Source organism: Hyalella azteca, unplaced genomic scaffold (assembly GCF_000764305.2).
Source record: "Hyalella azteca isolate HAZT.00-mixed unplaced genomic scaffold, Hazt_2.0.2 contig17004, whole genome shotgun sequence".
Classification (NCBI taxonomy): Eukaryota; Metazoa; Arthropoda; class Malacostraca; order Amphipoda; family Hyalellidae; genus Hyalella; species Hyalella azteca.
Window position 1 is genome coordinate 64,325 of NW_025946807.1, and position 12,194 is coordinate 76,518.

The 12,194-nt window shown below is 38.1% G+C and overlaps 2 protein-coding genes across 3 annotated transcripts in view; one reads left to right on the forward strand and one right to left on the reverse strand.

Annotated features, from left to right (window-relative positions):
- The window catches only part of LOC108667110 (macrophage mannose receptor 1-like), an 8,653-nt gene extending 5,487 nt beyond the window's left edge, over positions 1-3,166 (reverse strand). Inside the window, exon 1 of the mRNA XM_047885128.1 lies at positions 3,163-3,166. Coding sequence (XP_047741084.1) covers positions 3,163-3,166 — 4 coding nt within the window. The remainder of the gene's footprint in view (positions 1-3,162) is intronic.
- LOC108667111 lies at positions 2,111-11,919 on the forward strand. 2 transcript variants are annotated; one of them, XM_018154096.2, is made up of 6 exons: positions 2,111-2,204; positions 4,839-4,938; positions 5,820-6,028; positions 6,673-6,806; positions 8,195-8,258; positions 9,545-11,919. In XM_018154096.2, exons 3-6 carry the CDS (start codon positions 5,873-5,875, stop codon positions 9,803-9,805), a joined length of 615 nt encoding a protein of 204 aa, XP_018009585.1. In that variant the 5' UTR covers positions 2,111-2,204; positions 4,839-4,938; positions 5,820-5,872; the 3' UTR covers positions 9,806-11,919. The 2 variants fall into 2 exon arrangements, with proteins under 2 accessions (XP_018009585.1, XP_018009584.1); XM_018154095.2 differs by lacking the exons at positions 2,111-2,204; positions 4,839-4,938 and adding an exon at positions 5,402-5,555.
- The last annotated feature ends 275 nt before the right edge of the window (positions 11,920-12,194 follow it).

A 12,194-nucleotide genomic window follows, 5' to 3' on the forward strand; every position in this document is an offset into this window, starting at 1 on the left:
GTCCAAGTTTGGCCATCGTATGTGTGGTAGGTTAAAATCTCCCGCAACCACAATATTTGGGGAAGGTTCACCTAAGTTGGCAACCTCTGTTTCTATTATATCGAGAGTTTCATTGACGTTTATAACTTTGGTTTCCTGAAATAAGCTAAAAGACACCTTGAACATAGATTATCAACCCAGTAATGCACCTTCATCATATATTATCAAGCCACTAAAACACATTGGACATATATTATCAACCCACTAAGGCACCTCGATCTAATATGATCAACCCAGTAATGCATTTGAACATATACTGTATTATCAACCTACGAAGGCAGCGTGACCTCAGGTAATTTCAACTCATTGATTATTTTATTCGTCTGCCCAGAACACGCTACTTCAGAAAGGCAGCCCTCGTTAGTTTTTAATCTCACGTGAAATAAAGTTTAGATTAAAGAACAGCAATCATCTGGAGTTACTGCATCAATACGCTTCGTAAATTTCTCGCCACGCAACGCTAATGACTAACAGCTCAGTGACTTACAGTTTAATATTTCACGGCTTTAATGTGTTACGGCTTAACGTCTTACGGCTAAATGTCTTACGGCTTTGTTTCTTACGGCTTTATGTCTTACGGCTTTATGTCGTACGGCTTTATGCCTTACGGTTTTATGTCTTACGGCTTTATGTCTTACGGCTCAGTGTCTTACAGCTTAGTGTTTTACGGCTCAGGGTGTTACGGCTTTACGTCTGACGCCTTTATGTCTTACGACTTAACGTCTCACCACCTAATGTCATCCAGCTTAACGTCTCACGGCGTAATTTCTTACAGCTTAACGTCTCCTGGCTTAATGTCTAACGGCTCAAGATCATATGGCTAAATGTCTTACGGTTTATCGTCTCACGACCCAAAGTTTCACGACGTTGAAGTGTCAGCATTCGCGGTGTACACATTATTCCAACTCTCCCTGCTGCATTGGCCTTCGCAACGTGTTCGAGAACTTGTTCACTTCTTACTGTTGAATAAGAGATGCCCTCGCCCCAGGCTAAAGTCGCAAGTTAATTTTCAAGACTCGACTTTTTATCTCTTCAATTCTTTAATTCTAAGCAACCTAAAGCATATTGTTTCATTTCACAATGAGAAAAGTTCATTAATTTTTTCTATGTTTTATTTTTCGTTAGTGAAAAGGTCTTACAACTATTAGAACTTATTATTTATAACTATGTCATACATTTTCTGTATGTAAAACTATGTGACTAGGGATATCTAGTCACATATTGACTATCTAGATATCTAACACGGTTGAAAATTCAAATACTACACTTAATTTTATTAATTTATTATATTGTTAATATTATGGTTTTACTTTGATGATATTTAATCGAAGTCGGGAATTGGACGTCTCTAACATACATACTTACCAAGTTATACTAGCTCTCCATCATACATGCAATTCTTTACCTGATTCATATACGCGCCTTCATTCCCTCATTCATGCAAGCAATTTCTACCTTCATTCATACATGCGATGACGTTCCCTTATTCATATTTGTAATTTCGTTCTTTCATTTGATTTTATTCCATTATTCATGTACGCTATAACATTGCCAAGCTTCTTACATGAGCCAATACTTATTAATGACCCTAAGTTTCCCACCAAAACTGTGCGTAATTAAATTCACAAAATCAATGAGCATATATCATATATGAAGGGACTCGTAATTTCCGTCGATGCATAAATAACTTATCGAAATATTGTTATATTTCAGGAATAACAGAAAAGACTGCCGTAGTTAATAGACCCTGAACAATGCCGCGACACAATGAGGCACACAGCAATGCCGCGACACAATGAGGCACAAAGAAACCCATGAAAACGACAGCATTCAACAATACTCCCGCAACAATACCGTGGTAATGCGGCATAAAGAAACCCATGAAAACGGCGGCATTCAACAATACTCCCTGAACAATACCGTGGCAATGCGGCACAAAGAAACCCATGACAACGGCAGCATTCAACAATACACCCCGAAAATGCAGCTGCAATGCGGCACAACGGAACTCATGGCAACGGCAACATTCGTCACAACGTTGGCCTCTGGCGAGGCACTCGTCAGTCAGCAGTCGTCGAGGCCGGGTTGTGGCGTTGGTGGGGCACACGTCAGTCAGCAGCTGGTCAGGTTGTCCACAGACAGTTCGTGCTCGCTGAAAAGGCCTGGTGAGTGTGATGGTCATTAGTGGCCTGACTAAATTTCTTACAAAGTCTGCATGAGGAATCAAGCGATAATAACTAGCCAGTGTTGCAACGAAGCGTTGTTTAGTCATTTTTAGCATAATTATACAATTTGACTGCCTTTTTCAAATCAGCTGAAAAATGCGGTGAGAAACATGTACGGTTTAAATAAAAGTATTCATTTGATAAATGAAATAAATACTTTGATTTACGCGTGGACGCTAGGAACGGTCATTCCTTCCGTTGCTGCGAGGGGTTAAATTTATTGAGAATTAAGTCCAGAATTAGTCTGAAGTTAATAAATTATGTGGCAATATTGTGAAATTGAGATTTGATCCGATCGTAGAGAGCTACTTGCTGGACAATAGGTCGTGCTATATCGTTGGCTGTGGGTCGTACTATATCGTAGGTTGTGCTTCACCAGCACAATACAGGGCTAATCCGCGTCGTGATGGTAGCGTCGATGACCATTGGTTTGCATTGCAACGTACAAATACTATAACGGAAATTTATGCATACTGACTTCTATATGGCGCAAACCTCTTAGATGTAATAAATTAAGAAATCATGCTACAAAATAGTTCAGTAAATCTAATTCTTTTATCTCAATTATTTGAAAGAAAAAGTCTTATATATTGAATAATATAGCGTTAGGCAACCACTCAACAAGTAGCTGACGGCAGTCAGTACGCCACCAATCCACCTGGCCCAATTAATAATCATAGATGCTCCATATTTTTTTTTGCGGTATCAAAACTCGCTCAAGCACGCTTTGTGGCCTAAGTACACGTAGCGGCTTAAATAAAAGTAGCGGCCGATTTCTAGTCTGTAATTGATAATTTTAGCCTGAAGCGCCGTTAGCGATTGGCTGACAAAGTTAATTAGAACTCTCAACTATTTTCGACAGTACGGCTCAGGACAGGCGTCATACCCAAGCACTTACTCATGTCTATGCCCATAACCTTAATCAAAACCCTGATCTCATAACCTAAGTTAGCCCGAACAGCCTAAGCCCAGCAGCCTAAGTTTTGCTGAAAATCAGTGTGAGGTGCCATTTTCATTATGGACTACGGTTCACTAATATCATAAAAGTATAAAGAGAAATATTGAAAGGAATAAGGCCATGGCTGAATATAAAAGAGCTTTGAATAATAATTAGGACTATATATAAACAATGTATAATATACAAAGTAATGACCATGAATTGTATACAAAAGAGATAAGTAAGACTACACTGTATGGCGACGATGATAAAAGACTTATATTAGTAGCTTTATTATTACTATTGTTAGATATTAAATATGGGTGGCAACTGATTAATACACTTTGCAAATATCTATAACAATGGCCAATTCCTGTATCGGTGCAGTTTATGAATAATAAACATGTGTGATGAAATTTCTTATAACCAGTGGTGGGCACAGCTAACCGAAGATTTAGCTTCGATAACCCTTAATCCGCTAACTGAGAAGTTAGCTTGTATAACGCTTAACCGATAAATCACCGAAAAATTTTGCAAATTTACCGCTAACCGCTAATTTTTAAAATATCAATTTAGCTTTGACTTAATTTTTTGGGGGGCTCTAAAACTCTGAAAAAGGGACATAGTGAGCTGAACTTTTAATATGTTGTAGTATTGACAAGGAGCTTTCCAAAAAGGTGTAGCATACCAACATCAGATGACGATCAAGATATCCATAAATAATTAAATGAACAGATAAAATTAAGCAGTAGTTGACATTCAACATACAGTTTATTGCACGAAAAGAAAGTATTAAACGAATAAAAAATATTAGGAAATGAAAACACACAGGTAAAAGCAGACTTACACACTGCTCTTAATTGTTAAAATTTATTGTCTTAATTAATTTGTTAACGTTTATACGCTTATCGTTTGTCTCGTATTAGGAGGCAAAGTCGACGCTCCTTAGCTCGATCTTAAAAACTATTGCTTTAACCTTACCGGAGTGAAGACCTCTTGCTCAAACAGTATTATTACTTTTGTTAACTCTTGCTTATCTGTTACTTAATTTGAGTTTGTGCGAGTGCGTTTTCATTTTATTTTGTTCCATTTAAATGCATGTTAGAACTTCTGTGTTTCGCTCGTTGAAGATCTTGCTTTACCGGCTTTACGCCAGTGCTTCGAACCCGTAGGGGTTATTGGCTCCTTGGAGCTTCGGTATTAACCGATTATGTCACATGCCTTAGTGCTGTGAATTAACTTGCATGCTTGCATGCGCTTAACTCCTTTAAGTACGAGCGAACACTCCTTATACTGTTTTCACTTTTTTCTTCCTAATAGTTCTCTACATGAGAACTCTTTATACGAAAAAGAAAAAGGTGCAATCGAACATTTCGAGAATATTGCTACTGTAATTGACTTAAGCGATATAGATCATTGGAAAATAATTGTTAATTTTTGCATGAAATTACGAGGGAAAAGGATAAAAAATGTGCTGATAGTTGCTACACCACACTAATTTTTGAGATTGTCATTTTAGCTATGGCTCTCCATTGTTCCTAATTTTTCTGAGCATGTTTTGGTTTTTATCCCATTTTATTAACTATCGATCTTAGAAATATTATCAATAAGAATGTTTTCTTTGCATTTATTTACAGATAATCTGAATCCTACATCTACTGACGGCATCTGGGCAAGTTGCTGCAGCTAGTATTAACGGCTGCAACAAGCCACTCATAGTTTTACCGGCAAGTAAAGGTTAGGAATGAAGCTAGTAGTAGCTGTCGGTATTTTCTCATCTGTAGCTGCCTGAGTATCTTTAGAGATCACAAAATAAGTTTAGGGAGAATTTCGGGGTCTGTAATTTATTTTTCGCATACCATCCGCTATAATTTCGTGATTCATTACCGAAGGTCATTAATAGATTGAAACACTAGTTTAAAACCGAGTTTCATCAATTGATAGTGTTATAGTCTGATGGCAGTAGACGTTAGAAACTCATTACCACTAAATTCTGCTGAATATGAATTCTTTAACTTTCAAAATCGAATTTTCAATCACAATATGTAGCAAGTTGTATTTAGAAACAAATAAAAACTTGTTGTACAACCTTGTATGATAAATGTTTTCCCAAAAAACAACGAGACCAAAAAAGATTCACCAAAATACAAAACTTATCAAAGATTCATGTAGTAGGTCATAAAAATGTACACAACTTTATAGGTACATGCGAACCGTTACTAATATGATCCTTTGTTGCCTTCATTTACGACTAGGTAAGCGCCGTTAGTTGTTCACGTGCCGGTACTCGCCGCACACCGACGCCACGAAACTAACATATTTGCTTCTGTGCGTTACTGGTATGAAACAGAAAGGTTTGTTCTTATTTGCCGCTGTTCGCTACTCGCTAACGAAGCAGTGGGTGACCCTCTACACGAGGCAAGTATCCCGAAAATTACCACCGAACGAAATTTGCTTCTTGTGCGGGCACCATAAATTGAGAATATTAATTAGTTCATATAATGACGTGTGGAATTAGTTCCATTCCATTCAAATTTAAGCCAGCTACTTATATAAAGCAATTAAATTTATATCGGTGTAAATTAGTAAAAAAATTGTGTTTTAACTATTGGATCCAGATACGGTACTTCATGAGACGAACTGCGGGGTCCAGTGTACGGAGAAACTCAGGATGTCCGTCGGTGGTCTGGTCCTCTTTGGACTGGTAACCGAAGTGGTCCTTCCAGTCTGGACTGTTCAAGAGGCGGGTGTGGCGTCGCAGGTGGCTTGCGCGTCTCGTTGCAGTCAACACGATGCTTGTGGAGGGTTCCAGTGGAACTCTTCTTCAGTGAGAAATTTAACATAAATTTTCTTGCTGTTGACAGAATATGTTAATCAACGGGTACGCTCTAAAATTTGAGGCCATTTAGACGCGCAAATCAGAATTGCTGGATGACGGTAAGTAATTTACTTTATATTGCTTTATCAAGTCTGTTCAGATCGTACGTACCAATCCCAGCGCGCCAACAGACACTTTATTCAGCGAGGCAAAGATTACATATTGCAGTTGGATTACATACGTCTGGGGTCTTGAGCGGTGAGGTCGACTTAGTTGGGGTGGTTTAAGGTCTGATGCTGGCTGGAGATGAGGATGAAGGTAGACGAGGTCGTGAAGAAGGCTTAGTTCCATAGCCCACTGGAATAGGCCCGTTGGTTTCGGGGCGTGAGAGGGAAGGGCATTGGGATGGATGGAGGAGAGGAAGAGATAACACAGATAATATGGTTGTAGTGCAGTCATATAAACAAATGGAGATTGGAACCAGAGGTACAGAAAAGGATATGTGTGTTACATTTTCCTGGTAGAAAGCGTTGGCTTCTGAGAGGTTGCTCTTTCTGTAGGCTTAATTAGAGCGAGAGTACAATCACGAATCTTTGCGGCCATGAGTTAAATTAAAATGGCGCTCATCAACTGCTTTCGTGTTGCTACCGCAGTGCTTCCTGGTGGTGGTAGCTTCGGTGCCTGGCGCCGTGAATGGCGCGATGACGAACGCGTTCAGACTCAACTCGTACAGGACGAACTACCACCTGTACGAATTCCCTCCTCCGCCAGGTGGCATCGATCCCGCGTAAGTTCAGCTGATTGTTTGTAGACTTTTCTAATATAAGCTACAACAGAATTTCTCCTTGCATATGAGCCAAATGTGTGTATAGTTGGATGATTTTTTAGCTATCGCTATACGAGTGAGTTAATAACACAAGGCTATTAATACGCGAATAGAGTCTTATGTTCATTTTTCATTCCGCAAGAGTTTCTCATTTGACACATTTGAAGAATGTATGTAATTATTAACAAGAGACATGAACTCTGTGTTCTTTTTACATCAAAAGCGAACCGAAAAATCACTCAATCGAATGCCCGTGACAACAATTCAAGGGCGAGCAAGGGCGCCAGGATGTACGTGGATGCCTAATGGGCCAGAATCACCAACATGCCGGAAGCCATGAGTTCACTTTAACAGCGACTCTATTGGGCGCTTGATAAAGTCTTTGATTGGTTGAAAAACGTATTATTATTATGCCCTGTGTACATTCGTGCTAATTTTATCTACAGATTGACACGTTTCAGCGAGTAAGAATGAGGAATACTGAAGGAAATGAATTTAAAAGACATATATCGTCTAAGGTTGGTGGAAACATTTCAAAGACTTCCAACATATAAAGTAAATAGATTCATGTCAAGGACCTTCATCATCTAAGGTATATGGATACGTTTCAAAAACCTCCAACATATAATATAAGTAGATTCATTTCAAGGGCCTTCATCATCTAAGGTAAGTGGATACATTTCAAAGACCTCCAAAATATAAGGTAGGTAGATTCATTTCAAGGGCCTTCATCATCTAAGGTAAGTGGATACATTTCAAAGACCTCCAACATATAAGATACATTTCAAGGACCATCATCATCTAATTCTAAAGTAAGAGGATACATTTCAAAGACCTATATCATTAAATGCATGTGGATGCATTTCATAGACCGTCATCAGCTAAGGTAAGTGTCTATATTCCAAAGACCTACATCATCTAAGGTAAGTGGATACATTCCAAAGACCGACATCATCTAAGGTAAATGGATACATTTCACAGATCTTCGTCATCTAAAGTACGTGAATAAATTTTAAAAATCTTCAAAATTTAACTTAAATGATTCACTTTCGAAGAACTTTCAATTTCGTTTCTATCTGATGATGCATCTCTGTAGTAGTTTAGAGAGGACACTAAACAATGTTTAGGCGGAAATTGATCTACGTAAAATTGTTCATTCGGTGTTATCATATAGCTGATGTCTCGGTTGATATAAGTCTATATAAGCTCCATCTCAGATGGAAGATTCAATCAATTGCTGGGACGGACCTCGAAATTATTCCCATGATGGTGGTCGAAGACCATCAATCATGATTCAATGTTAGACATATTAATTCGCATCATTTATTAATAATAAACTTCATTTGTAGAAACGCCCTGGCCACCTGTCGGAACAACAGCATGGATCTGGTGCCATACCCTGTCACCTTGAAAGTGAGTCACAAAAAGTCAGACTTTGCGTCCCAATAATCTTTATGTCTTAGGCGTTGGAAGTTAAGGATGTACTGCCCAATAACCAGAATTGCCTCGAGAGCACAAGAAATTTACATTATTACTTAGCGCAAGAAATTTACATTATATTATAATATCAAGGATCAGTTAACGACTATACCCTACGCATAGAAAATTACATAATAAAAGCATGTATAAAGCAACAACTGCATGGGGCTTATCGCAGGAGGATATCTTTTGTGTGGATTCGTACGATTAACGCAATTTGTTTTTTTTAATAACGGTTTGTATCTCGGATAAAGAAATTAATGAATTGAAAATTTGCCCTCAATGATTATGAAAACATGTCTGTAACATCTCTCAACCAACTGTAAGACCACATGCTGACATAAAAATAAATTCTGGCTCCTTAGGACCAAGGAAGTCGACGTTTTGCAACTCGACACGAAATTTTGGTGAAATCGTTACCTGATACATGTAACTTTTTACAACACTTCTATTTAACATCACTTCTTGTTGTTTGTTTTTTCGTTTTGTTTGTTTGTTTGTCAGCTACAAATCTTATAATCGATATTTAAAACACTTCTACCGCTCCAATCGATCAAAAATTGTGCACACTTGCATAAAGTTGGAGACAATGCATGAATCAATTGACCAAATAAATAATTTTTAAAATAAATAATTTTGAAAACCAAAAAAATTATTTTTAATACTAAAAAAAAATAAAAAAAATAATTTTGTCTGCTACATATCTCATAATTAATATTTAACACACTTCTACCTGTCCAATCGATCTGAAATTGTCCACAGTTGCGTAAAGTCGGAGACAACGCATAAATCAATTGATAGAATAAATAATTTGGAAAATTTTAATTTTTTTAATTTTAAAAATTAAATTTATAAATTAATTTTTTATATTTAATAGTTAAAATAGAAATCCATTGTACATTTGTAACATCGGACACACTGCATTCTTTTGAAGTGTTGTCTTCAAAATTTAATTTTTAAACGCATATTATCATAAAATAACGCCACTCTGCTCCGCTCATCCACCGTCTGCTGAGTTATTCAGTTAGACGATAAAGAGTTTCAGCATCAGCTGCTTCTTCGCGTATCTTACGTGATTTTTGTGCACTTTGAAGCGATATATTCTGGAGTCAACCATTTTAGTAGTCGACTCTCTTTCATTAACGGATTGACGTCGACCTAACGCGGTCCCATTCATAGCAAAAATGACGTAAGTCTGATTTAATTTTTACCAATTTCAGGACAGGGCGAGTTTGAGCATCCGGCAGACGCGGCGCCTCTTCGTAGACATGATACGTGCCAGCGACGGCTCGTACGTCACTCTGAGCTCTGGAGTACCGGTGCCGAACACGGCCATCTATGGCTGGATGCCGGGAAGTCCTGACGGCGGGATCGGACGATGCATTGGAATGGGCGGCCCGGACCTCTTGTTCTTCGACTTCAACTGCAGTTACACGACTACCAACGCTGGAGTCATTTGCGTCTACAGTACATTACAGTAACACACGCACTATGTTGAACTGACTCGAAGAAAATTGTCTTTGAGCAAACTTCGTCAGAACTATTACGTCAAATTATTGACTGGAAACAGTGTTCTTTGTGTAGACCATTTGCATTCGTTTTTTCTTCATATTGCACGTCAATCGTTATTAGCCTCTATTGGCACTAAATTTAGTGTTTATGTAAGCAAAGAATGAATATGCTTCGACATATTATATATGTGTGTGTACTGTACGTGTGTTTCTATTATTATTCAAGTTTATTACTTTGCTCCGATAATTTATCCAGCTATACATATCTGTATTATGGTTGCTTGCTTCATCTAAAACAGGGGTCGGTGAGAAAATTTCACTGTAAATTTCACAAAATTATTTTCGGCGAGAAAATTTCACATCATTATTGATATTTCTCATGATAAAAAGTCTAATCCCAAACCCATGTCGTTTCCTATTAAATTTTTGACAATGCTAAACATGCGGTTTTGTCAAGAAATGAGAATTATAAAACGACTTTGCTATTTATAAATAAGCATAAGATAATCACAAGCTTAATGAGCGGCAGCAAGACTATAGATATCTGTTAAACAGTTAGTAAGCTGCAACCGTAAACGTAGCAGCACTGCATTCATTTTAATCAGGGTACATAGATGAGATGCAAAGAATTACAGATCTAACTTTTAAAGCTTACTTTACTCGTTTCTGATTACTTTCACCGCTACTGTGTGTATTCATGGTCACCACGTTTGAACCTGATTCGCTAGGACTCGTTTTCTTTATACGTAGTGCCTGGAAATCTGTTTTAGATTATGTTTCTAAAATTATAAGTTTCTCTTCATTTTTCTATAACTTCACGATCACCTCACGACAAAACATTGGTCAGGTTTGAACAAAGTCTCTAGTACTGCACGCATCGCTGCTTTACTGCGATTTGCTTTGCTTTCTGAGCTTGCGTTTCAAGCGTAGCTCTTCCTGGTCTGCCTGTTTAGAAAAACAATTCAATGAATATTACAGCATGTGCTGAATATTGGGTTGCTATGCAGGGCCTACCGGATCACAGTTCGTAATCCCGGTGTTCGCAACGAATTAAATTTTCTGCATGATCTGACTCCAAAAGATCCCAATATAATAATTAGTCAGTCGTCAAAGATACAAAACCGATTTACACAAACTATTTCCTTCATTCACTTCAGTTCTCAAGCACCCTGAAAGTCTAGCATTAAATTTATCATCACCGTATTTGTAAATTTTGACCATCGTGAAAACGTATTATGACTTTTAAGAAGAGCTCTCTGGCTGTATACTTTCCATGAAAACGCACGGGATACCAAAATATTTAGTTTTCTGTTAGATCATAGCATGACTGAATTATCAAACTCAAAAACCAATCTTGCAACTCCAATCTTGCAAGTTCTTGGCCATGATGCAACGGCTTTGGTACGTACACAGCATAACAATTTTCGACACCTAGTATGAAATTGCAGATCGACAGCAATTAAAACGAAGGAATGCGTTTACATTTCAATGCAGCTAGAGTAATCACTTTTTATTCCGTTTCTAGTACATGCTTATTTTTAGATAAATTAAGGTGGACCGATTTTTAAAGAAAAAGCTTGCCATTATTAAACGGAGAGCTTTGTATTGCTGGCTCTATTTGCAATGAATTATCTCTGCGATACCTGCGCCTCAGTTGCGGCTTCTCTTGAACCTCAGCTCTACATTGAGGCAGGTTTACTTTGCGGCAGCCCTAAGATTGCGGCTGCTCTACTTTGTGGCAGCTCTACTTTGTGGCAGCTCTACTTTGTGGCTGCTCTACTTTGTGGAAGCTCTAAAATGTGGCAGCTCTAAAATTGTGGCAGCTCTAAAGTTGTGGCAGCTCGAAGATTATGGCCGTTCTACTTTCTGGCAGCTCTACATTGTGGGCGCTATGCATTGTGGCAGCTTTACTTTGTGGCAGCTCTACTTTGTGGCAGCTCTACTTTGTGGCAGCTCTACTTTGTGGCAGCTTTACTTTGTGGCAGCTTTACTTTGTGGCAGCTCTACTTTGTGGCAGCTCTACTTTGTGGCAGCTTTACTTTGTGGCAGCTCTACTTTGTAGCAGCTCTACTTTGTGGCAGCTCTACTTTGTTTACTTTGTGGCAGCTTTACTTTGTGGCAGCTCTACTTTGTAGCAGCTCTACTTTGTGGCAGCTTTAAATTAATTTGCGGCTGCTCATTCATAAAATTTCGGGTTCAACAACAGGCAACCATTAAATCAGGGTGAAATTCTGTGTTTTTATTCTCCTTAGAGAGGTCGAATGCAACAGAGGTCAGAAGGCGTTTAGAACGACGCAATAAATATGTGCTAATTTTTATTTCGCGATTTTCAACATTAAAAGTCATTCTAATATTATAA

Bases quoted from the DNA above. Each gene is read 5' to 3' on its own strand.
- LOC108667111 (XM_018154095.2), top strand. The intron at 6,029-6,672 runs GTGAGAAATTTA...TTGCTACCGCAG, and splicing joins TCCAGTGGAACTCTTCTTCA to TGCTTCCTGGTGGTGGTAGC. The intron at 6,807-8,194 runs GTAAGTTCAGCT...CTTCATTTGTAG, and splicing joins CCAGGTGGCATCGATCCCGC to AAACGCCCTGGCCACCTGTC.